At 36.8% G+C, this 27305-nt stretch overlaps 1 protein-coding gene across 3 annotated transcripts; it reads left to right on the top strand.

Annotated features, from left to right (window-relative positions):
- Positions 1–1575: 1575 nt before the first annotated feature.
- LOC113063003 (synapse differentiation-inducing gene protein 1-like) lies at positions 1576–26244 on the top strand. Of its 3 annotated transcripts, none has more exons than XM_026233129.1 (5): positions 1576–2075; positions 2235–2418; positions 7331–7908; positions 22086–22223; positions 24863–26244. In XM_026233129.1, the coding sequence occupies exons 3-5, from the start codon at positions 7438–7440 to the stop codon at positions 25019–25021; spliced, it is 768 nt and encodes a 255-aa protein (XP_026088914.1). In that variant the 5' UTR covers positions 1576–2075; positions 2235–2418; positions 7331–7437; the 3' UTR covers positions 25022–26244. The 3 variants fall into 3 exon arrangements, with proteins under 3 accessions (XP_026088914.1, XP_026088915.1, XP_026088917.1); XM_026233130.1 differs by having other exon boundaries at positions 1576–2147; XM_026233132.1 differs by having other exon boundaries at positions 1576–2147; positions 2218–2418.
- Positions 26245–27305: the final 1061 nt, after the last annotated feature.

The raw sequence follows: 27305 nt of genomic DNA, 5'->3' as shown, positions 1-27305 counted from the left end.
TTCTGCTATTTCCTCTTGAGCTTTTACAAGCCCAAGGCTAACCATTTCATTCTGTCAGAAGGTTATACAGTATGAGTGTAAACAGCAGTCGTGTTCAGGCCTAAGTTGGACTGGTCTTCAAAGGTTTGTTAATCTGTAATGGCCTCTACAAAAATGTTAAATCATTGAATCTTCTTCTAAAGTGTCCACAATAGTATTTGTTGAGGCACAACTGGCCACAGCTGCACATTTTTTCTCAAACGATTCTCTATCTGTCTGATAGCAGTTTACAGATGGACCCCATAGAATGTACCCCAAGGATATTCATTTGCAGCCCTAATGTTCTGTGGCAAAAGGACTGAAGTAATTTCAGCTGAAATAAATTGAATCTCAAGCTCATCGGAAGATTAAGTCAAGCCTGCAGGTACAACCGCCTTCCTTTCCAAGCAAAACAGACACTAGGAAAAGGTCTGAAATCTCAAATAATAACGTAAACACTGGCAGAAGGGAAAAGTGAAATGAGACTCTGCCTCGCTCTGTGCAAGTCAAATGTGCTGTGGGAGATGTTGTGATTGATTTTAGTTTAAAGCATGTAGAGCAGCTGTTTGCTCTGAGCCTGTTTGTGGAAAAAAAAGCAATGTTTGGACACATGCCACCACAAAAGGCAGTGGTCTATTAGATGCCATACTTTCACCCAGGGCTTAAAGGCTTCCACTGAATCAGAAAAGTCAGGTTTTATACCACACTGTGCCACAGACACGTCCTCCATTGCGCTTTTAATTACAATCCCTTAGCGATTTGACCACATTCTTATTCTCCCCAGAATTAATCCACTGAGCTGACATCAGCTAGCCCGTTCAGTCAGATATCTTCATGTCACTCCTTTTTCTCACCCTCCCCCTTTTACGGGAACTTAAATTGTGATCCGACGGAGCACATAAAAGGGGATTTTGAGGCACATCATTTCTACACTCAGACACAGATACATCGGAGCATTTCCACCCTGCTGTATCGACATCTGACTCATACTTTTGATAGAAATGCAGCCTCCTCTATTCTTCTATTACATTATATAAATAACAGAAAATAACCAGATAACCTCTCTATTTAGAATTCTCTGAATGAAATGATGTTTCAAAATCTCTCTGAATCTGTAATGGGTCCCACATCTTTTTGCATCTCTAAATTTCATTTTAATAATTAACACTGAAGCAGATAAAGGATGTTAATAAATTGTATTGTCATCGAAAGCGACATTAAAAAAACATTACTATGGTAGCTATGCCTAAAAGAAACATAATTCACTGAGATAATGAAACTAGAAGGTGTTTATTACAAACGTTTTTTTTTTTTTTTTTACTGTACAAAATCAAGGGTTAACCATTTAGAGGTTGACCTGTGACAAATATAAGATGAAAAATTTAATGAAAAATAAGACTTTAATCCTGAAAACACTTTTCATAGTCATTGTTTACACATAGACATAAGGGACGAAAAAAAAACTCCCTTTTTTTTTTGAATGACCAAATCATCCCTTTCCCTTCTTCTTGAAGATTCCTCTTGTTCCTTTATACAATATATCAATCTACACTTATTTTCCACGGACACTAAACTACTGGAAAAACTAAATGAATAGGCTACTTTGCTGTAATATTTATCGTCAATATCCCCAGCGGAGCTTCCCTCACGAGATGTGAAATCGATACGCTTTATAGCTCTAAGAGCTTCGAACCCACGCAAACCTGCTGTCGTATTGTGTGTTATATCGGCTAGAGAGTAGGATAAACTGAAACACATCCACGCGCGCTGGACTCATAGAGCATTTTTCGTGTCCTGTTTGGAGGGACACACGATGGAAAGTCCGTTCACTCCGTCACTGACAGCATTTTCACCTTGTTCTCTCAGTACGAAATATTGACTTTTATGGAACGGGAATTTACAGCAGTAATCTACCACTAAGGTTATTTGATGACTTCATAGTATAAAACCACGGAGACCGAGAAAGATTGTTGTGTTTTTAAAGCTTCTGGCAAGAAAGTTCGCGCAGTTCTGAGCAGCTCAACTGAAAGATGCGCGCGGATTTATACTGCTATGAGGTGCGGTGTACAGAACCAGGCTTTTAAAGCTTCACTGTGTTACTGTCAGTAATTTTACCTGCTTTTTATCAGGTACTGCCCCTATTTAGTAAAGGTGGCTATCTGTTGTTCGACAACTGCTTCGACCACTAACGTTTAGCAGGTTGTTCTTTGTTTCAGTGCTCGTGTCCATCCTTAGAAATCAGAGGTGTTGCTGTTTACCGAGTTTACCGGTGCTTCACGGGCTTCTGCGATGCGAGAGTCGGATTCAAGCCGTTTGACATTTCTTTGGAAAGCCAGTCGACTGTCAAATTGCCATTGAATCAAATCGAATGAGCCGGCACCTGGATTGCTCAGTCGCAAGGTAAGACATGGACATTTCCAAATACGAGGCTGAAATGTGTCATAAATATGGTAGCTCACATTGAAACTGTCTCCTGGAATAAACAGATATTGTCAGTGTATCGTAAATACCTTGCTGAATTAGTGCTATGAGTAATACTGTAGCCTACAAATGTTTAAAATATAAGCAGAGCTCTCGGCCAGAGCGTATTAAGTTTGAATGCCTATGAAGTACATTTTTATATGATTATGCATGTGCTCTTGAGTGAAAAGTTTATGTTGGCTGATTATCGTTACTGTACACACTGTTATATTTTGTGTTGACGAAAGGACTTGAAACCCAGTGCTCAGATGCCAGAATTAACCTTTTTGTTCCTCTGTTTACTTTCCACTGCACGACACACATAACTGATATGCAAATTTGTTTATGTACGATACTTCTGCCAGTTCCAATGTACAGCTGTGTAGTACACTACTCTGTACAGTTCACAAGGAACATCCAGATGTATTATGCAAGCAAAGCATATACACATATTCACATAGGCTACATACAAACCAATGTGCATATACATTCATGCATTGATTTTCATCTTTCTGAATTTTAGGATTATGGATTATTCAGCTCTCATTCTCTGGTAGTTAAATGGTAATGGTATACTGCTGTAGATGCCCTGTAATTATTCACTTTTGTCAAAGGGGAAAGGTACTCTTAAAAAGCAATTGTTCTCTCTTCTTCCTGCTCTGATGTTCCCCTTCATCCACTGGGTGCATGAGTCACGAGCCAGGATGTACGACCATGAGTGAAAACAACATCAACAGATAATTATACATATGCATATTAAATAAATACTAGAGTACAAGTAGCCTCTTAGTATTACAAATCCACATTCCTTCGTTCTTCTATAGCCCTCTCTTGTACCAGGATTGTGCAGAGGGAGATTAAAGTGCATACATGAGTAGCAAAAGTCTCCATTATCCATTTTACCCAACACATTAACACTGCTAAAGTGTGTTCAGCCTCTATCCTATTAGAATTCAGAAGGGCCAAGACTCATAAGGCTTAATTGACTAAGACACCTGAGTGCTGAGGTGATTTGATTGCACCTCAGCACAAGGAGGAAGGAAGGTGCTACAATCAATGAGGAATGAAGCATGTTGCACCTCTCACTGTTTTAAATGCCTTAAGTTAAGAGTAGAAATGCTATTAAAACTATTAAGGATTGAAATTTGAAACTGCAATTTCTGAAATGGAAAGATTGATTCAAGTATATCATGACAAAAACTATGAAGTGGTTGTTTGTTTGTTCTAATTCACTGTCAGTCTGATTGATTGCAGTATTTGGTACCAGTATTTGGTAGTTTTATTTGTCATGCAAGAAAAAAATGAAAAACATTTGCGTATTCATAATTACAGAGGAAACCTTCTGTGTTGTGACCCTCCTCATTAGTGACTTTTATAATCACATTTAACCTATTAGAGATAAAAATAGAACAGCTGAGATAAAAGGTCGGTGTTTCTGCATAATGGTCTGATATCACATGTTGACTTACTGCTGTGAATCTGTGTGGGCTGACTGGATTCTAATAGGGTTATTTAACCACGGTCATCTCAGTTTTACTTGTTCTTGGAATGTAAACAGCCTTTTTCTATATATATCAAAGTGTTTATTTCTGCCTGTACTATTGGATGCTATTCAGACTCTTCTCATCTGACCTTGACAAAGGATATTTGCACACTTAACAAGTGTTTCTAGGAGATGCAAATGTATAACTGCACACACACACACACCACAGTCATGATAAATAGCTAAATAGTGGTTGCCATGATCACCATTTTAAAAAGATGTTTGCTATTTGAATGTTTCCGGGAAGGAATTTAATATTTAATCTTTTCAACTTCCTGCGATAAGGCTCCATACAAAACATATTCATGAAGCTAACAAAGAAAGTAGAAGAGAAATGTTTATTGTGAATCTTAATGGGCCTTTAAAATGCTTTAAAAGGACTCTCTGACTCAATTCTGTACAAGACAGTTATTTGTCATTTAGAAGACACTTTTTATCCTAAGCTGAATTGCTTTAGTCTGAATGATGAAATGAATCACGACCAATTCTACTTTTCAAATGTTTCAACAGAGCAATTGTGACAAGCTAAAGCTTCCTATATACTTTAGCTTGCTCAATTGAAACTAAACATAACTATAACATCATCTATAAAGCAACAGTGTCGTGTGAAATTATAAAAATATGCATAAAATTAAAATGCTAGATGCCCTCTACAGTACCTTTCAATAAAACCCGGTTATCTGAAAAGTGTATTACATTTAATTTATTGTCAATTGATCATTTTAAATCATTTCTATTTTACAATAATATTGGATCATTTAAAAATTAAATAACATTTACAAATATACAATTGAGGATAAATAAAAGCTGTAGCTGTCATTTTATCTATCTCATTTCTTTTCGACGTTATACAACTTAATTGCTTCAGACTTACATAACAAGCCACAGAGTCCATGCACACACTGTTCATTCTCTTCCACCAGTATCTTTAACCACAAATAGACCTTGTTTTATTTAGGCAGGACAAGAAATGATAGCTAGCATGGGAGAGGAAGCAAGTGAATGTGAGTAATGGATTTGCAGCAGCCACTTTGTTGAAGATGCAGGTCGAAACTGTCCAGGAATCAATGTAGCGAGAGAGAGAGAGAGAGAGACAGAGAGAGAGAGAGAGAGATTGACATTCAAACAGGGAAAGCTCCTAGAATAACCAATCATCAATCTATTCCCTAATTCATAATTTGATCTCTAGAGACTAGATTTAGAGTCTATTTCTAGCGTCCTCTTTTCATTAGTTAGCTCTGATGGTGTAGTATTATTGCACTGGGAGACTGTGCTCAGTAGATGCTGACTTTGTTGAAATGAGTATTGAGAATTGGGGGATCTCAAACAATCTGGGTGAAGCATGAAGTCAGCATTCCTTGACGCATGATCAAACATTTGACAATCCGCAGAGGCATTGGCACAATCAAATCAAAATCTCTGAAAAAATCTGCTTTCTAGCTCATTGTGTTGCTATTTTAATCACAGATTAATGGGGAGATGGTAAGAGAGGGCACGCCAACCACTGCAGCCATGTGCCGTTTTCTCCATCACAAGAGAGTTATGACAGGATTTACATCCGAGTACAACTGATGGTGTTCAGTTCAAGAGCATCATAAACCTGCAAGACTATTTAACTTCACATCAGTCACACATTAAAGATACTGATACATATTAGTCTATGGGTTAAGACAGCACATCTACAGCCCACCCACTGACCGTCTGATATACACTGCACACAAAACTGGAAAGCAGTTTCTCAATCTGGCAAGAACTTATGTGATTGGCTGACTTTACACCGCTAAGGGCACACAAGTTTTTTTTTTTTAATCAGACCACCAGGAAGTCATGTTTGCAAAGCCAGACTAATGCGATGTGGAAAAACTAATCAAATGTTTAGTGACAAACTCTTTGAAAGATACACAGACTCTTTCTAGATTTCTGCATGCAGAAAGATTTCTGTAAAAAAAAAAAAAGAAAAAAAAAAAAAAATATATATATATATATATATATATATATATATATATATATATATATATATATATATATATATATGATTAGTTGATGATTAATTAATTGTAATTGCTAAAAATGTATTGATTCATCAGTCCATTTCAGCTCAATTGCGTTTTGTAATCATGTGAGCAGATGGTAGAAACACTGTCTCAACATGAATACAGTCATAGGAAGGCACCACAGCTGACACTCTGCATGTCATGACAAAACCTGCACTAAAGTAAAAGAAAAAAAAAAAGTACATTGCTGTAGCTCAGACAGAATGGCACTATGGGAATGCATGGTAAATTGTTTTATATATTCAATGCTTAAATGTAAATGATTGATGCACACCAACTACCTACATATTTCTCCTAAAATCTCAGTGCTAAATAAGTGTCTGGTATTGAATTCTTTCATAGTGGACTTTGTTAAATTTCTAATAACTGCCATACATAATTACAGTATGTTATATATATATATATATATATATATATATATATATATATATATATATATATATATATATTATTAACTATACTACACATAACATTTTATTGACAGTTAAATATAAAGGATTATGAAAATTGACAATGCTAGTTTTCTGAGACATGTCTGTGAAATAATCTGTTTATTACTTTTAAATAGAGAAATCTACACAAAGATTTCTGATTTCACTGTTGCCTCAGTGTTTTATGTCCAGTCATTCACAAGATTGACGTACCATTATTACTTTTTCATGCTAGTCTATTATTGTAAAATAAATAATGTCAGACACAAAATATCATAAAATAAAACTGACATATAAATTCTGGATAGCCAATTGCCACTGGCCACATTTGGGTTTGCTTTTGTAACAAATATGTTTACTTTACCTTCATGGCATATGAACTCTCAGTCATGTCATGTCCATGCAGCAGGGTTATCAGTGAGTGTCATGGGGCAGCAGAATGAAGTTAATTGAAATCTGCCTGATAACCACAGTTTGAGAGGAATGGGACATAATGGTTTTTGAATGTGCATGAAACAGCAGAAAACCAGAGAGAGAAAAAACTCTCTCTTGACATGTACAGTCACTCACTACTCTTATGCAGAGCCCCACAATCTGCATTATTTATGTCACAGTCCCTAATAAGAGTCTTCACAGATCAACTGTAGCTTAAGCCACTCTTTTGTGCATTTACATCATTGTGTTAACTGCTTGGCTGCCTTCCTGCTGCCCTGCACCTCTCTATTCTGGCAGTTCGGTCTTATTAAACTTTCCTCTGCATATGCTCAATAGTGCATTTCTTCATTTCTTTTCCTCACTTCTCTCTCCTCTCACTCCTCCTACAGCTCACGTCCTATTGAACACATTAGCACCTGTCACATCAGTTCAGCTCCTTCCCTTCATTCTCCATCCGGCTGTTAAACACAAAGTCCCGGTGCTCTGCTGTTCTACAATGGAGAGCCTAAGTGAGCTTCAGAACCCTCTTCTGGATAAGAACAGCAAGCATATGGTGATGGTTGACTATGGCTATGGGGGAGACTTCCACAGCAACCAGTATCAGGAGAACATTATAAACTACTTTGTGAATGGTGGAAGTGGAGGAGGTGGTGGTGGCGGTGGAGGTGGGGTTGCAGTTACGGGAGAAAACGACAAGGCTAGAGGCCAGCTACTGGATGCCACCTCTCTTCACTTGGCGGTGGAGGCCTTTTACAAGCCTAACTTCATCCTATACAAGGACGATGTGAGTGGCAAGGGCAAGGATTACAAAAACGAGTGCTGTGAGACCACCTTCATGGAGAAAAAGGACATAGCGGTAGAGACCCCCAGTACGGAGGACCCACAGGCTAAACTGCTGGATGAAAACGAGGTGAAAATCCAGACAGTGTCTTACGAGGTGGAGGAAGAGGAATACGTGGAATATGAGGTAAGGTTTCTTTGAAGATATGGAGCTGAACTTATGTTGTTCTGTACGGCTGGATTAATTCATCAGGTCCTTGACACGTGACCTTAAAGCATTGCAGCTCAATTCTCCCAGGGAACACCAGCTTCTAGTTATAGCCTACTTTATAATATAAGAAAGGCTTCACATTTCAAAAGCCTGTTCTTCAAAGGTTTAATTTTCTATTTGGGGTTTGAAATTGCTGTTAAACATCACTTTATGCTCTTGGAACATCTGCTGGCTCTATTGGATGATGTGTGACAACTACCACTTTAATTTCTCAGCAGATAGGCAGGAGCTAATGAGAAGGGTTGGCCAATGTTCAGTGCTGCTGATGGGATGTAATGGTGCTGGATGAGGGACCGTCACCCTTAAAGCTCAGCGACAGTAATATGTATTCAGGTCATGTGCAGGATTCTGGGCCTTTTGGAGTCTCACAATGGATGTAGTTCCATGCTGAGCAGCTCCAGTGCTCGCTGTGGTTGTCTGATGATATTAAAGACATTCTCTGCATGTGGGGATCAGGACCTCTGGCCATACGGTGTGGGATATCTTCATGATAAGTGCTGTGGTTTACACTACACATTACAAAATATAGAATTTTTAATTTTTAAAATGTAAGCATATAATGTGAACCGAACCAAATTGAACAATAAAAGTAATAATAATAATAATAGTGTATATATATATATATATATATATATATATATATATATATATATATATATATATATATATATATATATATATATATTTTTTTTTTTTACATTTATAATCCATAAAATGAAAACATGATGAGTGGCATTTCTCATCACAGCTTTCCATTGATCACAGCATGTGGCATAGGATGGGAGTTTCAAATTTTCTTCAGAATACAACATAGATGACATATCAAATGTTTAAACTGAGAATATGTATTATATTAAGGGGAAAATAAGTTGATTTTAAATTACATGGCATCAACACATCTCAAAAAAGTTGAGACAAGGACATGTTTACCACTGTGTGGCATCTCCTCTTCTTTTTCTAACAGTTGCTCAAGTTCAGGAATAGGATGTTGTCCCATCCTTGTCTAATACAGTCTTCTAGTTGCTCAGCTGTCTTAGGTCTTCTTTGTCTCATCTTCCTCTTTATGATACGCCAAATGTTTTCTATGGGTGAAAGATCTAGACTGCAGGTTGGCCATTTCAGTACCCAGATCCTTCTTCTACGCAGCCATGATGTTGTAATTGATGCAGTATGTGGTCTGGCATTGTCAAAATGCAAGGTCTTCCCTGAAATAGATGACGTCTGGATGGGAGCATATGTTGTTCTAGAACTTGGATATACCTTTCAGGATTGATGGTGCCTTTCCAGATGTGTAAGCTGCCCATGCCACACCACTCATGCAACCCCATACCATCAGAGACGCAGGCTTCTGAACTGAGCGCTGATAACAACTTGGGTTGTCCTTGTTCTCTTTAGTCCGGATGACATGGCGTCCCAGTTTTCCAAAAAGAACTTAAAATTTTAATTAGTCTGACCACAGAGCAGTTTTTCCCTTTTCCACAGTCCATTTTAAATGAGCCTTGGCCCAGAGAAAACACCTGCGTTTCTGGATCATGTTTAGATATGGCTTCTTTTTTTACCTATAGAGTTTTAGCCGGCAACAGTGAATGGCAATTTTTCTCTGAGAAACTCCTTTCGGAAATTGCTCCACTATTTTCCCCCACAGCATTGGGGACACTGCCACTCTGAGAGTCTTTTCCGGCCTCTTATTGCTACCTGTCCCAACGTTTTTGGAATGTGTAGATCTCACGAAATCCAAAATGAGCCAAAATTTGGTATGACATTTCAAAATGTCTCACTTTCAACATTTGATTTGTTATCTATATTCTGTTGTGAATAAAATATAAGTTCATGAGATTTGTAAATTATTCCATTCCTTTTTTACTCACAATTTGTACTGTGTCCCAAATTGTTTGTATAAATGTAAAATAGAATAAATGAGCATGTGCATTTAAATATCCAGCATAGACCAACACAAATAATTATTATCACAAATTTTTCTGCAAAATTATACAGATTTTCCCAAAAATCAGCACAGATGTGAAGGTGAAAAAAAAAACAAGTCTCCAGATTCCATCTGGGGTTATGTCAAATACAAAGTCAGTACAGTGAGCTAATGTGAGATCAGAACGATTCATCTGAATGGCTAATGATTAATAAATCAGGTTCACACAGTTTCTTTACATCTCATAATAGGATATTCATAAGCATTCTTTGAGAGACAATTCTACAGTGCAGTAGTAACATGCCTGCGACACTGAGGCTTGTGTTTCTTCATTTGTATTCTATAGCTTTAAGATCCCTCTGTTCTTCCTCTGTGGCAATGATAAAGTGAACTTGGGAGTTTGCCTCTAGAGACACCTCTGTTGTTCCATTCTTGTTCTTTATACTGAGTGTTGTGAAATATACCTTGCGTGTAACAGGAAAGTGTGAACTGTGCCTTAGTTGTCCTCACCCTTGGAAAGTGCACACACACCTGTCAGAGCTTCTCATTTGAGGGGTGGATTGACAACAGATCTTGTTTGGATGATCTCCTCTGGTGGAAAAGAGCCAATAATGGGCCTAATGTTTTAGTTTAGTAACAGGATGTTATGAAATCAGGATTTTATCTTCTTAAACCCCAGTTTAATGCTTTTAAAGCCAATTTAGTTCACCTCACCTCACACTTTATAAGCGTTACCCAGTACATAGACGTTACATTTCTGGTGAACATGAGCGTTACATGAGTGGAGTGTCTGCATGGGTCATGATCAGCGTGTTGCGTGGTGAGTCACACCACACAGTATTTAACTTATGTGCTAAACTGGAATATCGCATTAAAAACATTTGCGAATAAAGAACCCATCGAACAAGTCAAAGAGAACAAAAACATCACTTCCTGATAAACTGGCACTACATATCTCTAAGAAAACTAGGACAAGCCACTGAATACGTATAATAATTTTCATATGTAATAAATTACTTGCTCTCCAGAGAGAGCAGACATAACACAATAAATGTGGTCATTGCTTTTAGAGGTGGATGCCTGCTGTTTGGGAACGCAGTCAACCCTCTATGGACACCTTGGCAATTGAATCGCCATTAGCTAGTAAATATTTTATATATAATAAAAATGTGTAAAATTATTTTTTTAATATCTGAAAGTAAACTATTAACATCAGTCAGTCAAGCTTCATAATAATCAAGTATTATTTAATAATAGAACTTTAGCAATTAGAAGTCAACTTGATAACCACGTTTGAATGCATATTAGCAATTTTAACTGAACATTTTAACTGGACTGGTGATGGTGCTTTTTTGGTCATTCAGTGTTTCTGTAAAGAAAATTGGGAGAAAACTAACAAAAGTAAGATAGTGATACAAATTCTGATAATAAGAACTATAAAACACACCCTTTAAGGATTACTAAGGATTAATGAGCTGCTGGATTGATGAATATTAATCAGGTTTTGTGACTTGAACTGACTCAAACTGATTTGCTGAAATCAAAACAGGGATGATAATAGGTGAGAGCCAGCCAATGAGATTGCCGTTTGCGCATTAACTCCACCCACTACACTATCCTTAAAAAGAAGCGTATGGTCACACCGGTGTGATCAGTCTTGGCTGGTCCCTGAAGTGTATGATCACACCGGTGTGATTAGAACTTTCAGTGCATCACGTCATCAACTGCTAAATTTAAATCCATTTTCGCGCTTTGACTGGCGTAGAGCCAAATCATATATATTTACTTGCACATATTTCAGAATCGGAATATCAGAAATTTCATAATATAGTGAGCATGTTTTGGGAAAATTTTGAAAAAATGGGAAAAACGAAATAAAAGAGATCCATGTGTCATACAGATCTATTTTCAGCTGCGTTGTGTCACATGACAAGCAGGACACATTGCCATGGAAACAATAAGGCGATGCATTCTAAAATAACGGTCGTCTAAAAAAACTCACTAGGTCTCAGCTAGAATATTTTAAACTCATGTGCGAAAGGGTTAATGGTATTCTTGATAATAATTAACTTACCCTCATAGCATATTTTTAAAACACTTATAATATGTTAAAGCCTTTATTATTTCTTTATATTTTCTATAACATTATATTTGTGCAGTAAAATTAACTTTTCATTCAGAAAAATGTCATCTCCTGGTTTAAGATGAAATTGACATGAAATTACTATGGGTGACCCCAAATGTAATAGTTAACATTTGAAGTGGATCAAAAACTGTCATCAAAGTTGTCCTAAAACCTAAAAGCGTTCTTATCTTTGGACAACTTTGATTAACTTTTTGATCCACTTCAAATGTTGACTACTGTACTCGAAGATTCAATGCTTTGATAGGAGGAGCCTGATTCGACTCCTCTCACAGTCAAATATTCATGGGGTGTTAGGATCATGCAATATCGGCTATATGGTGGTGCTCAAATGTCTGATTTCACATAGAACTACTGGTTTTCTCCCAATATGTTAATATACAGCCTATTAAATTAATGCAGTTAATAAGAATCTGAAAAGAAAGAATCTTCAAATAAATATTTTAATGTGCGTGAATAAATCCAACCACCCCTAAAGATTTAGGTTTCACTTTCCATAATCCGTGACTGACAGAGGAGCAATTTGACAGCAGGGATTTAAAACTTTAACCAGACTCAAACTGACACAGGCAGAGTGAAAGACTGGATCAGGTAGGGCACAGGTGTTTTAAAAACATTTCAGCCAGTTTATATATATCGTGTAGCCTATAATTCATCTTGTATAAAATTAATTTGGTTGAGTTGCTCTACAGTAAAACGCTTCATTGTAGTGTTGTCATGATACCAAAATTATTGTTTCGATACCGATACCAAGTCAAGAATTGCGATTTCGATACTTTTCCTGAAAGGGGAAAATACACTCTCAAATATCATTGCTGTGCTTTATTTTAAAACCGGGACAACATTTTAATTATATAACACACTAATAAATTAACATATGAACAGCATATATGTTAAACATTTGAAAAAAATATGAAATATAAAAAATAATCCACTGAAGTTCCTCCCTCCACAGCAGCGCGAGCTTGGCGCTATTAGCAGCGCATGGGCAGCTCGTGAACAGCTCTGTGAACTGTTTCATCCTGTCAAAGAGTTACTCAAGATGTGACGGAGCATGTTATTTGTTGAATGTAGTGAACGAATCTGCCCTTCACTAAACGAGATCGAGAGATATTCTCATTCGTGAGAGTTGAATGAACTGATACATCTCGTTTATGAACGAAATGAATGAGTATACAGGGTCAGTGAGCCAAGCATGTAAATCTCGATCAACAATCAGCAGAAACGAAGCACAGTTATAGGTGCTGTGCAGATACGCTCGTTTTCATATTTAGCATACAGGACATAACTCCACGTTTAATCCCCGATTAATGTGAATATTATATATGAACTGTCTGACCAAAAAATTAAAATGTTAATTATGCAAGAAAACCTTGTGCTTTGTTCATCTGAACAACTGATTTAAACTATTTAATGCGATTATGCACACATTTTAGTAAAGCCAAATCAGTTTAGCAAAGCCACTAATGCAGCCATCTCGCTGTATCGCTTTTTTGCTGCTTGTGTGAGGAGAAAAAACACAGATGTCCATAGGGAGGCACTGGAAGCGTGCGTTGCAGACACTGACATGAAATACGTCTCTTACAAATCTGGAACGTAGTCATTCTTTGAAGTATCAATACTAATAAATTTAGGAATCATGACGTTTTTAATTTCCGAGAATCGTGATACTTTTGAAGTATCAGTGCACCATACAACACTACTTCATTGTAGTAGGCCTACTACGGTGATTATATCTTAAATGCACAGAGGAGCAGGACAATGCAGAATGTTAATAACTACCACTGGAACTGTCAGACATAGGGCTGTCACTTTTGTGAAAAAATTATTTTCGATTTAAGACATAAGTGTTCATTGAATCGATTGTAAAATCGGTTTTCCATTTCTAAAAAAAGACGTTTCCTTTTTCAACGTCAAATAACGGACGAACGTAAAGAGAGCACTGGAAACGCAGCAAATATATAAAAAAAAATATTAAAAAAAAGTCAGCAAATATTTCTTATTTATTGGCATGAAGTTTCTGGCAGAATAACAAAAAGCAACAGGAGTGCAACATTCTCGAAAAAATATATATGCAGAGGGGACGGCTTCCATAACAAAAGAAAAACATCACTGCAGGCTTCAACCCGGCTGCATTTATGATTTAGGCAATTTCAAAAATCTCCAAGATTATTTCAAGTAATGATTCAATCCATTTCAAACAACTGTTAAAATTTGTTTAACTTTAAATGGACTTGAGAACAGGCCATGTGTGTTTTTTTTTTTATTGAACGTAACCGACACGTAGGCCCTAAACGCGCCTTTACATTGACTTATCATTGAAATAATTCGCGCCAGACGCTCTATTCACATTTGGTGTGAACGCAGAATAAGAGGAAGCTTTCGACGTCACTGGGTCTTATAGGCGCGTAAAATTGCTGCTATTTTCTGCCTAGCCCTCGCAATGCATACTGCACTTTCAGAATTCTTTATTTTCTTTTTCTGCTTGTTTGTGAGTTTTGTTACATCTATATTTTTTAATTGTTTAATTATTTTAGAATTTTAGAATTTAATAAATTTTAGAATTTAGTTGACGTGTTTCTGCACGTTGTTGTATGAAAAATGCATCTACAATAGGAGTTCATTCAGTTTCTATCTGCGAGGTGTCCGTTGCACATTTCCCTGTGTGTTAATGTAATTATGACTGTTGAATGTCTGACTTGTATTTTGCCCTGCCCCAAAACATATGATTTGACTCGGTCGAATATCAGTATGATTCGAAAATTCAGGTTCGACTATGAAAATCCTTAGTAGGGGACACCCCTAGAAATGACCTCTGTAACCAGTAGATCACAGCAGGGGACCCCTCATTTCAAGTTGCCAAAGTCTCCTGTCATTTAAAAAAATAAATAAATAAGCCCAGACAACAACACCCTAAAAGGGTAAATTATTTCGATCTCTAATTAAATTTAAAATAAAGAAATTTATTATTAATGGTATAACAATTAAATAATAATGCATTAAATTTTGAAATAATATTTTATTTAATTTAAAAACTAAATTTTTAAGTGTAGAAGCTGGTAAATATATTCAGTCAACAGACTTGTTGCTGGTGTAGTTTTGTTACTCTGAATTTAGTCTGAATAATTTAATGCACAACTCTGTTTTTGACATTGGTTCGTCAGATGTTTTGCTCCCTCTGTTGCTACAGTCATCACTGTCAATCATAGCAATGACTCATGGCATAATTTAGCGGATTAACTCGCTTAACTCGTTTGTCATTCCTGAAACTGTATATGTGAACGTTTGGTCCTAATAGACAAACAAAACATTTCTTCAAATTGTGAATGTATTATGTAGAGAACATGAGCAAAGGGTGCTTCTTTTATAGCACACTGGATTTTGACAGTTGACTGGAAATTACTGAGCTCGCTTATCTAAAACAAGGAAGTAATTATGCATATGGTCAAATAAGTGTATGTTTTCAGTATGATCAGCTGTAGATGCCCTTAAGCCAGTTGTCTCATGATCTAACAGCTGGAGTGCTTTTGATGATAGGCAATCTGCAGCACTTAACTTTCCAGTCAATAATATCATTAGTTTCTTTTACCATCCATTTGATAGCATCTGCCATCGCACACCATCTGTGTTACTGTTGTGTCAAATAAATAACTCTTTCAGTTGTTAGTCATTATATTTGGGCAAAGTTTTCAGAGAATGTGCATGTCCAATTGGTCAAACTTAGTTAAATGATAGGAAAAAGAAGACTATTGCTATTTAATTTACTTGCCATAAAAATATTTTGCTATGATGATTGACTGTGAAAAAGCAGAAAAGGCTGCATTGGGTTTTCTGTATATAGCTATATACCTACTGTCAATTTGTCTTAATTTCTCTCTTTCTGCCTGCAAACAAACTCTCACAGTTGAAATGTGGCCACACAAATATGTACTTTATGACAGAAAGAAAGGCAAATTTCATGTTCTTCAACCTCTAATCATATTCTGCAGAAGATTTGATGCACTTGCAGTTTCCAGCATGCCGAATGCTAGTCTCGAGATGAATTTCAGGGCCATCTCAAAACATCAGCTGCTTATGTGGTTTTATACTGTATAAAGCTCCTAAAATACATATGATAAAGTAGCCTTCAGGTGAAAATGTATTTGCAAAAATAATTTTGAAAACATTATAATGCCAATATAAGTTTGTGATTACTGAACTGGGCGTCATAAACAAAAATAAAATAAATCTTTGTTATTTTTTTTTGTTGTTGTTGAAAAATTATTAAAATCTGGTTGTACTTGTGTTTCCCCAGCATCAGAGCCAAGCGTAACCATTACATTGAACAACTAATGGTTTTTCTCTTATGCTCCTTTGTAGTCTAAATGAAAAGCTTTGGCACCAGGCAATTAATTAGTCTTTAAATTATTAAGACGCACAGAACTCTGTCAACACTAACCCATTCTTAATCTCATTACTGCTACGCTGAGTTCCCAGGTGATCAAAGGCTATTTACACAGACTGAAGATAAATCAGCTTGCTGTGTATTCCACAAAAAATAATTTATCTTAACGGTTGATGGATAGGTTAGCAAGAATAAACATTGCAGAATGCATTATTGTACTAATGCATCTCAGATAAGAGGTTGCAAATATCAATTACACAAGGTTATCCCAGGCTTCTGTATCAAATCGAGCCCAAGTACCCATAAATTACTACTACAGTCTTGAACTTTATATTTTTACATTTTTCAAGCCCACAAGACAGCCTGATTATTTTCTCAGTGATTAAGAATCGCATCCTGGTTCTTGAACACAGGTCATGCCATATGTAAGTGTGGTGGGTTCTATAAATCAGCCCGGCCTTATTAACCACTCATTAAGTTTTTTTTTTTTACTTGTCTGGTGTGAGCTAGTCGTTAATCAACCCCCCGTATTATATCCTCATGACCTGCTCCTGAAATGTTGCCAGCACCTGGCATGACACAACTTAACTACTCTGTGCCCTGCCCATGAGCCAACTGCTTATAATCTATGAGCAGCCCCATTAAAAATGTTTGCAGCTGTTTTTTTAGCGATGCTATGACACCTACGGGGATAATGACCCCCCCAACCCCCCCCCCCCCCCCCCCATGACATCGCTGATGCAGTTACCTGCCCCTTTGTTGGTATATAATTGCCTCGGAGAGCTTTTCACCGGACAGCTCTTTTATTCCAGGATCCACCCCACCCCCAAGCTTTCCATCAGTTGTTGTTTAGATCGCCTCATTCACTTTCCATCCTCAACATCAATTTCCATTTGTGCAGCTCTCTCTACAGACTGCTTGAAATCAGACAGATGTGAAGGGAGACTGCGGCAAAAGAAGAATTCATAAATCTTTGTGTTTTTGCAGTTCTGAATACGACTGCACAAGTTGCATTTTGCTTTATGAAAGGGCAAAGACCAGGCCTGAACTAATTTCAATTTAGTCTCATGGGCGAAAAGTCTGGTCCTCATTGCACCTTATTCTGACCAAGAACCATCTGCTTGGACAGAAGGAGTGTGCCTGAATTCAGAAAACAAAACAGAATAAAAAAAGTTTTGTTCATGCGTATTTGTTCATGCATATTAAACAAAAAATCTGATGCTATTAGCCATGCAAACTTTGGCAAATACTGCAGTTCTTTATCAAATGTGCTCGTTATATAAACCCGTTACCTTCTGAACTTGTTAAAAAAAAATTAGTGCTTAGCACTCCAACATAATAGCCACAAAAAAAAAAAAGAGATAAGAAACTAAATTGCCAAATTAATAAAAATAAAATAAAAAAACAGGTGTTGCTGAAGCTGTGAGACCGTAAAAATAATAGTAATTGGTATAACGCATTTAGAGGTTTTCTAGTGCAATTTAATAAAAAAATATTTTAGAAACACTCTACTGATCAAATGTTTGGGGGCAGTAAGATTTTATTTAGAAAGAAATCAATACCTTTCAGCAAGGATGCATTAAATTTATCAAAAAAAGTTACAGTAAAGATATTTCACAAATGCTGTGTTGAAGTGAAAACGGGAGTAAGGGCTGTAGGAAAAGTCAGGTTTGTCATCACAGAAATAAATTACATTTTAAATATATAAAATAGAAACAGCTATTTAAAAATATAATAATATTTCAAAATATTATTGTTTTACTCGTTGTTGTTTTAATAAATTGATGTTCCTCTGGTGAGCAAAAGAGACTTACAATTTTTTTTTTCTTTTACAAAATCTTACGAGGCCCAAACTTTTTAATGGTAGTGTATAAATATATAAAATAAAAAAATCATTTCCTGCACCGTTAGCGTTTAGACCTCAACGAAACACCCAGCCAATCAGAAATCATGCCATTTGATTATAATTTCAGTTTTAACATGAAACAATTTTACTCCTATTACGCTGCCATGAAAACGTGTTGGACAGAGTAACTGGAATTTGGATAGATTTGATTAAGCAGCTAATTACAAATGTATATCGATTCAATTTCCTCTGTGCAAAAGGAGAGCACTCATCCAGAGCCCTTACACATGACACACACATAATAAGTTGGAAAATGTTGACATCGATCACCTTGAAAATGAGATGAAGTTCTATTAGCTGAGCAATGGATCGCAGAAAGGGGGAGAAGGACAGGGTTAATCGTGCTCATGCTGGGGGAGACATTTTGGTTACATAAATTACATGCTTTCTTTGCTGTGCCTCATGCCACCCTGAAAGGATAAAACCATCCATTAATCTGTCATTACCTGTCAGGAAACTGGCAGGCAGTGACAACATCTGCCATCACCCCCCGCCCACCCTCTTTCAGGAGAGGCACCTGAGAGGAAGAAGGTGGGCTTATCGGGGGCCAAGCTGTGGGACTCTGGCTCTGGGGCTTAACTATTTGACACTGCTGGCAGATTACTCACATTCAGCTTAGATCAGTAATAACATAATGCACAAATTGCATGCCTTTCAGCCAAACGCAGAGATGATGAGATTGTTTTTGACTTATCTGTTTTTATTCCATTTTTTGGATAGTTCAATGCATTAGGCATTTGAATCAATGCAGGGTTCTAAAAGAAAAAAAAAAAAGTAAATTTTCTTGAAAAAATGTCAGGCACCGGCGGTTTGAATTTAAGCTTCAATTTTAGCTAATTTTACAATGATTACAAAATTTGTCTAATTTTTTAAAAAAGGTTGGTATTTAATGACAAATTTGCATTATTAAATAAACTATTAATTATAAGCTTTTTTTCCCTTGTTGTGCCTGAAATGGAGGAATTTTGGTCAACTGATAATTAAACAATATTTAGTAAAATGTGCTTTTGTGCTGAAACCTTGGCTGGTTTAGGCCAGTCATGGCCTAAATAAATAATGATGACAATAAATGTGCATTCTATCATTCCTAAATTCTGTGACATTAGTCATTTCCAATACTATTTAGAGCAGATAGGCTGGATAGTATGCACATTGGGATGCAGGGAAAGTGTCCATCTGAATGGGCCGATTAATTACTGGCTCTCTTGATTCGTTCAAAAACTGATTCATTTAAGGAATGAAACACTGTATTACAATGCACTGTTGTATTAAATTGATAGCACATTTGTGCTCGCGCATACAGTATAGGCCTACTGATATTCAGAAAAGCATGTTGCTTGTGCAATGAATATAAAAACATAAAAACTTGTTCATGGGCATTTTTTCTTTAATTGCTTGAATTATAAGGTTGTTTTACTTGTATTCTAATAGGCTTCATCGCACAGTGAATTCTTTTGGACTCTCAAGACAAATCTTTTGTTTTGGGTTTTACAAGGTTGATGGCTCGATCACATCAGCTCTCCTATCATCTCTCAATCCCTCACAGTTACACATACAGCACAATAACATTATGTCAGGGGAATGTTTTGAAATTTTAATGAAGGAAAAATCATACATTTTCTGCTGTCTTCTTTTTAAAGAAATTCAAAAGTTGCACTTGAATCATTTTGGGTGAAAAATGATGAAAACTTGCTTCTGCTTGTGCGCAGCTTGTTACGGAACCGAGTTCTGATTGGCCAGTCGCCGTTATTCGTGAATAATCTTAAGTAGATAATTTTAACATTTAATTTGCATGATAAGTTTAACATGATACACATTATTAATAAAAAAGGAGATGGTAAGGGGGGATGGTGGTTTTACTAAGAGGATACTTTTTTACCATTTTTTTACAACCAGGGGATGCATTTCATTCGTGAGCTCACACACATTGTTTCAGTTTCAAGAACTAAACTGCTTTTCCACAGCACACAGCAGACCGAATGACAACTGCCCAATGAAATATTTATATTCTCTTATGTAATGTCAAAGTGTTCGGCTATAAGCAATGATAAAAAGTGTAGGTTTGACAACTTGTTATATAGGCAGGCAAGACAAGTTTATTTATATGGCACATTTACACATACAGCACCAAAGAAAGTAAAATAATCATGAAAAAAATAAACAAGGAATTAAAAAACTTAAAAATGATTTTACATAAAATACAGTGAATACATAAAATACAGTCCAATCAGTTCAGACATTCAATAAATGCACAGCTAAACATATTAATTTTGAGTCTAGATTTAAAGTGGCTAATGTAAACTTCTGGAAGTGGATTCAAACTGCGGGCAGCATAATAAATAAAAGTGGCCTCCCCTTGTTTTGTGTGAACCCTTGGTATTTCTAATTGACTCGATCCTAGTGATCTGAGTGGTCTGTTAGGTTTATATTCAGTGAGCATATCTGCAATGTATTTCGGTCCTGGGTCATTGAGTGATTTATAAACGATTAAAAGAACTTTAAAATCAATACTAAATGTAACTGGAAGCCAGTGTAAGGACCTGAGGACTGGTGTGATATGCTCAGATTTTCTGGTTCTAGTCAGAATTCTTGCAGCAGCTTTCTGGATGAGCTGCAGCTGTCTTATGGTCTTTTTGGGAAGGCCGGTGAGGAGACCATTACAATAGTCCACCCTGCTGGTAATAAAGGCATGAACAAGTTTCTCCAAGTCTTGACTGGAAACAAAACATCTAATTCTTGCAATGTTTTTTAGATGACAGTATGTGAATTTAGTTCTGGGACATCAAACTGTTAATTTCATCAGTACATTGGTAGAGGGAGTCAATGGGGCTGTAGTCATTTGGCGATAAGGCTATGCTTTGTGGGAGCAAATACAAGCTAAACAAGAGCGGTGCAAGAATTGACCCTTGTGGGACTCTGCATGTCTCCACATACTCCGTATGATAATTAATACATTGACCCACGCATCACTGCTAGACTGAACTGTGTGAGTGTGTGTGTGTCATTGAAACGCAAATTTAGCTGCAGCCAAGTGACTTTGTGCGACCCACCTTGTTTCATTCTATGACCCACAAGTGGGTCGCAACCCACAGTTTGACAGCCCGTTCTAGACCAGCAGAGAACATGACAATATCCAAGTGCACAAGCCACTTAACTCCCTCCTTATGGAGAAATCCAATCTAACATCTCATGTTAGTTTATAGAGAAATAGGCCTATTATTTTTACAGATAAAACACCAGAGACATTGCAGCATATTGCTGTGAATCAGTACAGAAATATTTTCCTAACAGCTTTCCTCTCGGCACACTCTTCACAAGGCTGCGATATTTTTAGTTACTCAAGTGAATCACTAGTATCAAAGGAGAGAACTGACAAACAATGAAAATTTCACAAAATGTTGTGGAAATGCTACAGAGATTCAATACAAACTCTGTGAACAACATGTGTATCTTAACAATGATTATCACAGAAAATAGTTTTGACATTTGACTCCAATAAAAAAAAATAATAGAAAAGGAAAAAAATTATGAAAACTGGGCCGGCAAACTACTTCGTGGTTTCAGATGTGTTCACAATGTAAAACAATCTATATACTTTTTACATGAATTATATATTTTATTTTTCATAATTTTAAGTACACTGGCACTCAAAACGATCCTGTAATTATCCAGACTATAAATACAACACTTGTGAACAAATCAAAGTATGCTTACTGAATCTTCTTTCTCTTTATAGACAGATTGCTCCAGCGACAGTGAGAGTGAGGACAACTTCATTGTCATCCCTCCTCGTGATCACCTGGGCCTCGCTATCTTCTCTATGCTCTGTTGCTTCTGGCCTCTGGGCATTGCTGCTTTCTACTTTTCTCAGGGGGTAAGTGCAGAGCCCCCAGACCAAATCCACAGTCTAACCATTAAGCCTGCTAAGAATCTGCACTAACAAGAGTCAGACAAGTTTAATTCTTCAGCATTTTTTCATCTGTGCCCTGCAAACAAGCTTGCAGTCTCACAAGAGAAAATCATTTGTGATCTCATTCAGCTGCTTAATAATACAGAACAGGTGCCTCATTAGAATACCCATCATACAAGCAAACAGCTCTGCTTGTGTGACTGCAAAATTATCAGGCACTTCTCTAATATACATAGAATAAACAAGAATGCACTGATCACATGGGTGTGACAAGCATGGGCCCTCTGATGCATGTTTTCAGCTCCATTTTCACATTTGGAGCAGAAGGCATCTATTTTTCTACTTCAGAATGAGTCTTTTTATTCTTATCTATAGTTTAGTCCGTGGCAGACACTGCCAGAGTGAATTATTTTGTCAGGAGCTAAGTGAATTCTCCCAGAGTAATTATGATGACGGTGGTGTTGTTCAGTGAAGGTTCCCCAGAATGCAACTTGTGTGTGTGAGAAGGATGGAAATGAGATCTGGTGAAAATGTGAATGTTTTTTCACCTTCTTCTGGCCTGGAATATTCCTCCGAGAACATACTGAACGGATTTTCTCACCTTCCCCGCAGCATAGGGTTTAACTCCTCCTCCTCCTCAGCATCCTACCTTCCTACAGACTGAGAAAATGGCTTTGTCTTAATTTTATATCAAACCAAATGGTATATTTACTAGGGTTGTCGAAATAATAATTTATTTGATGCATTGCGATGCAGACAAGGACAATATGGTATTGGTTCAGCAATAGACTATAACCAATTATAACATACTGATGCTTTTATGATGTCATTTGTCGCTGCACAGAATGATCAGTAGAGGTCGACCGATAGGGGATTTTGCAGATATCGATAGCTAGGTTGGACCACACTGGCCGATACCGATTAATTAACTGATAGTTTTTAAAATGGATACTGAAGAAAAACTAAAATAGTGCTTTATAAAAAATAAAATAAAAAAAACAGTACTGAATCATACTAGTAAAAATAATAGACATTTATCAGACGCTTTTATCCAAAGCGACTGACAGTGCATTCAGTCTACATATATTGTTTTTCATCAGTTTGTGTTCTCTGGGAATTGAACCTACAACCTTTTGCGCTGCTAACACAATGCTCTACCACTGAGCCTAGGAGAACTCACTGGTATCACACACACATGCTGGACGCGTTAAGTTCAACTCAAGCAGTGGTCTAAAACAGTTTATTTAATCACCAAATGGACACAAGTTTACTTCAAGAATGAACAATGAGGCATAGATAAGTTTGAAGTTCAGTGTTTAAAAAATGGAGCAAATGCAAAATAGAGTTCTATATTATAGCTCTATAAATGAAGCATACAGACTTTTTAGAGCCACAGAAATACAAACGTTTCAATGAAAATGCTCAAAATACAATTCATTATGTACATTACCAATGATTTGGGGTGAATACAACATAATTTAATGGAAACCTATGTGAATGGTGCTTTGTGGCACAGCAGGATTTTCTGTTTGCTGCATTTAAATCCGGTTTTGAAGTTGCTCACTTTGTTCAGTGTGCAGCATCATATGTCTAAACAAATAGCACATGCTGTCAGTGATTTCAACCACTAGAGGCAGCTTTCATGTATTGTATATTGTATAATTAAAACAGACCCTTCTCAGCCACTCCAGCAACAGACGCAAACCAGAAAACTATTTTTTCCGTTAAACCGAATGTTCCAGCAATCAACTACTGGTGCCGATTAATCGACAAAACCGATACATCGGTTGACCTCTAATGATCAGTGTATGACATCAAGTACAGTGAGAGTGATAAAAGAGCAGACGGATCCTTATGATTTTTGGGTCAGTGTCATAATTTCATACACTCATCCTATGCAGCGCTGCTTCAAAATCGCACACCTAATGGCAGAGGGAGGCTCGACACGAGTAATTAAAAATGCTCCAATTACTTTAAAACCAGACATCTGGCCACATTTCGTGCTTTTATGAAGAACCTGAGCATGACCTAGAGAAGACACACGCTGTGTGTAAATCATGTCACGCACAATAAAATATGCAGCGGGTAGGAATGGGCAAATGAATCCTTGTGAAGCACTGAGTCTTTCCTCTGACTGTTTCAGGAAACGATTCAAAGCTTCGAGTGTCTCAAAAACAGAGCCATCTGGTGGTTCATAAAAAATATATCAGCCAAAAGCCTTTGAAAATGACAAATATTTATTTTTTTCTGAAATAATTTGTATTCTTCATATATCTGACTGCTTGAATTTATTGACAAAATTGTATAAATGTGAAGTAAAATTTAAAATTCAGGATTCAGTAAATCGTCAATGCATTGTGATATGAAATTGAACTGAACAGATGACATGATAATCATAACTGAAACTTGAAACTTATTTTTTAAATGTTGTAAAAGCCTTTCATGTTTGTCTTGGTGCTGTGCGTAAGAACATGTCTGATATTCCATTCAATCCTCATCAAGGAAGCACTATATAGGTCAATGCAATTTACCCTTGAATGGAAAACAGGTCAATGTATCCTTTGATCTGGCTTCACTCTCACCACTTCCTTTCTTTGTTCCAGACCAGCAAAGCCGTGACCAAGGGAGACTTCCCATTGGCTAGCATCGCATCTAGACGAGCCTTGTTCCTAGCCGCTCTCTCCATCACCATTGGGACGGGGGTCTACGTGGGCGTGGTGGTGGCCCTCATCGCATATCTGTCCAAACCAGGCCACATTTAGCACAGCCAGGAGAGGGCTACAGGACTCCATGATACTAAACAACCCGCACTGAACATGTTTTTCTAAATGTCTCATATCTTATCCCTTCCCGTGGACTGGCTGTCCGCCCAAATCAGAGAAAGGGATGAACCAAAAGAATAAAATATAAATGTAAGCTTCACCTTGTCACACCACACTGCATAAAACTTAACTTAGTCTAAGAGCAGTTCAGGTGAAGAATATAAACTACCGAAACTAGCAATCCAATTAACCAAACCCAAGGGAATCTATTCCAAAGGACAAAGGATCAAAAGGGACAAGTGCCCTTGGATTTGTTTTTCCCTTTCCAACTGTATTTCGTTCCAAAACCTGACAGAGAATTGAAGCCGTTCTCAGTTTCTCTCACATTACTTACTAACTCCGTTAAACCCTGTATATGTGTGTGGCGCAATTAAACCAGCACTGCTGAATATACCAACTGCATTTTATGAGCTCCATTAAAAAGGACAGAATATTGTCCAAAATAAAACTGCTTTCTATGTCGTAAGTGAATGTGGAGTTCAAGCACAAACTTAAATGCTTCTGATCATGTCACAGAACTACAGGACAAGAAATAACTATCAAAGACAACTTGGTCCACCTCTGTGAATTGAAACTCATCTGTGACATTCAACGTCACTTATACACAACCTGTATTTCATTCCCACTTGTTAAGGGCTCTATGCTTTGTGTGTAAATCCTGTCTTTTGTTTTGTCCAAAGTCCAAATCTTCATTTTGACCCAAGATAAGTAAACATGGATGAAGAACAACAAGTGTTTATTATATATTGGTATGGATTTGCTCGACTTTAACAGATTCTCCTTTACTCCCAGATGTCTGAACTGAATATAAATGAAATGACTTTACACATGGATGTTATCAATATGTTTCCTTTCACCACCCAAATACTGGTGGTTAATGTCCCTTATGATAAAAAAAAAAATCTTCAGAGTTGGCCAAATTCAAGACAGATGGTCAGAAATGTACAATATACTATCCTCAAGTCCTAAGATGGATGTTTGAACAAAAAGGCAGGTTTAGTTTTCAGGTGAAAGGCACTCAGATTGAATCTATTAATAATGTATTGGATGTCTCTGAGCCCACAGGCGTGGGAACGAAGACACAGGGGATGTTGAGCTAAAGGTTGACTAGTCTATTTCAACAACAATGGAGACTGAATCTGTTGTAGTAATCCACATAAGAACTTCAAAAACTATGGGTTCTTCGGTGGCTAGGTAGTGATTCGGGGCTGGACTTGAATTCCTGTGGTACAGACCTCATTTGGAAGCTGCTAGAAAGAAACTGGCAACATTTTGAAGTTAGCCAATTGTATGTAACCTCCAAATTGCTTCTAATGTTGATTTGAAATACCCAATAGTATTGAATACCCTGATTCTACACAAGTTTGCATATTTACAGTGAGGTATTTTTTATTTTTTTTTTATTACAAAAATCAAGTATCCTCTTAAAGTAGGAGTCACCAAAATCTGTCCTGGGTGGCCGGTGTTCTACATAGTTTAGCCCAAACCCTAATCAAGCACACATGAACCAGCTAATCAAGGTCTTACTAGGTATAGTAGAAAGTTACAGGCAGTTGGAGCTGAACTCTGCAGGACACTGGCCCTCCGGGACCGAGATTGGTGATCCCTATCTTAAAGTTAGGCTAAACTCCAACCTCAAAGTCTCTCATTTTATTCTTAAGAAAAAAAAAAAATAGGATACTCTTAAGAAAATTCTTAAAGAGCATTTTAATAAACTTCTTTAAGAACCTTTTTGACTTTTTTCTTAAGTAGATTTTCCTGCCCCTGGATTAGGCACAAAACATAATAGTTGACATCCTGGTACTTACAGGTTGCAGATGCTTTTTGAATTCTGAAGGAGCTCGTTCACAAGGACTTAAATGTGTGTAGAGAAATGTTCATTGTGAAAAGAGCTAATTGGTAAAGGTCATGCTTTACAGTCTTCATGTTAAAGTGTGAAAGAAGTACAAAAGAGATGTACTGATCAACAATTGCACTTGCATTTCTGTTGTGAGTGTTAAGAAACTTCTGCCCGGAGTTAAGTATTGTTATTGCTATTATTATTCTGATGAATTATATCAATGTGTAAAAAGTGTAACCTGGACCACTGTAATATAAATTGTAAACAGATGCAATTGATTAAAAAATATTTTATTGTGACTAAAACTCAATATATCAGGGAATTTTTTTTCTATTTTTGTGGTGCTTTTGTCAAGATTAACAGATTTATTAATTACCAGTGCTG

This window comes from Carassius auratus, chromosome 45, assembly GCF_003368295.1.
Source record: "Carassius auratus strain Wakin chromosome 45, ASM336829v1, whole genome shotgun sequence".
In the NCBI taxonomy this organism is placed as follows: Eukaryota; Metazoa; Chordata; class Actinopteri; order Cypriniformes; family Cyprinidae; genus Carassius; species Carassius auratus.
This window is presented reverse-complemented; position numbering and strand designations above follow the sequence as displayed.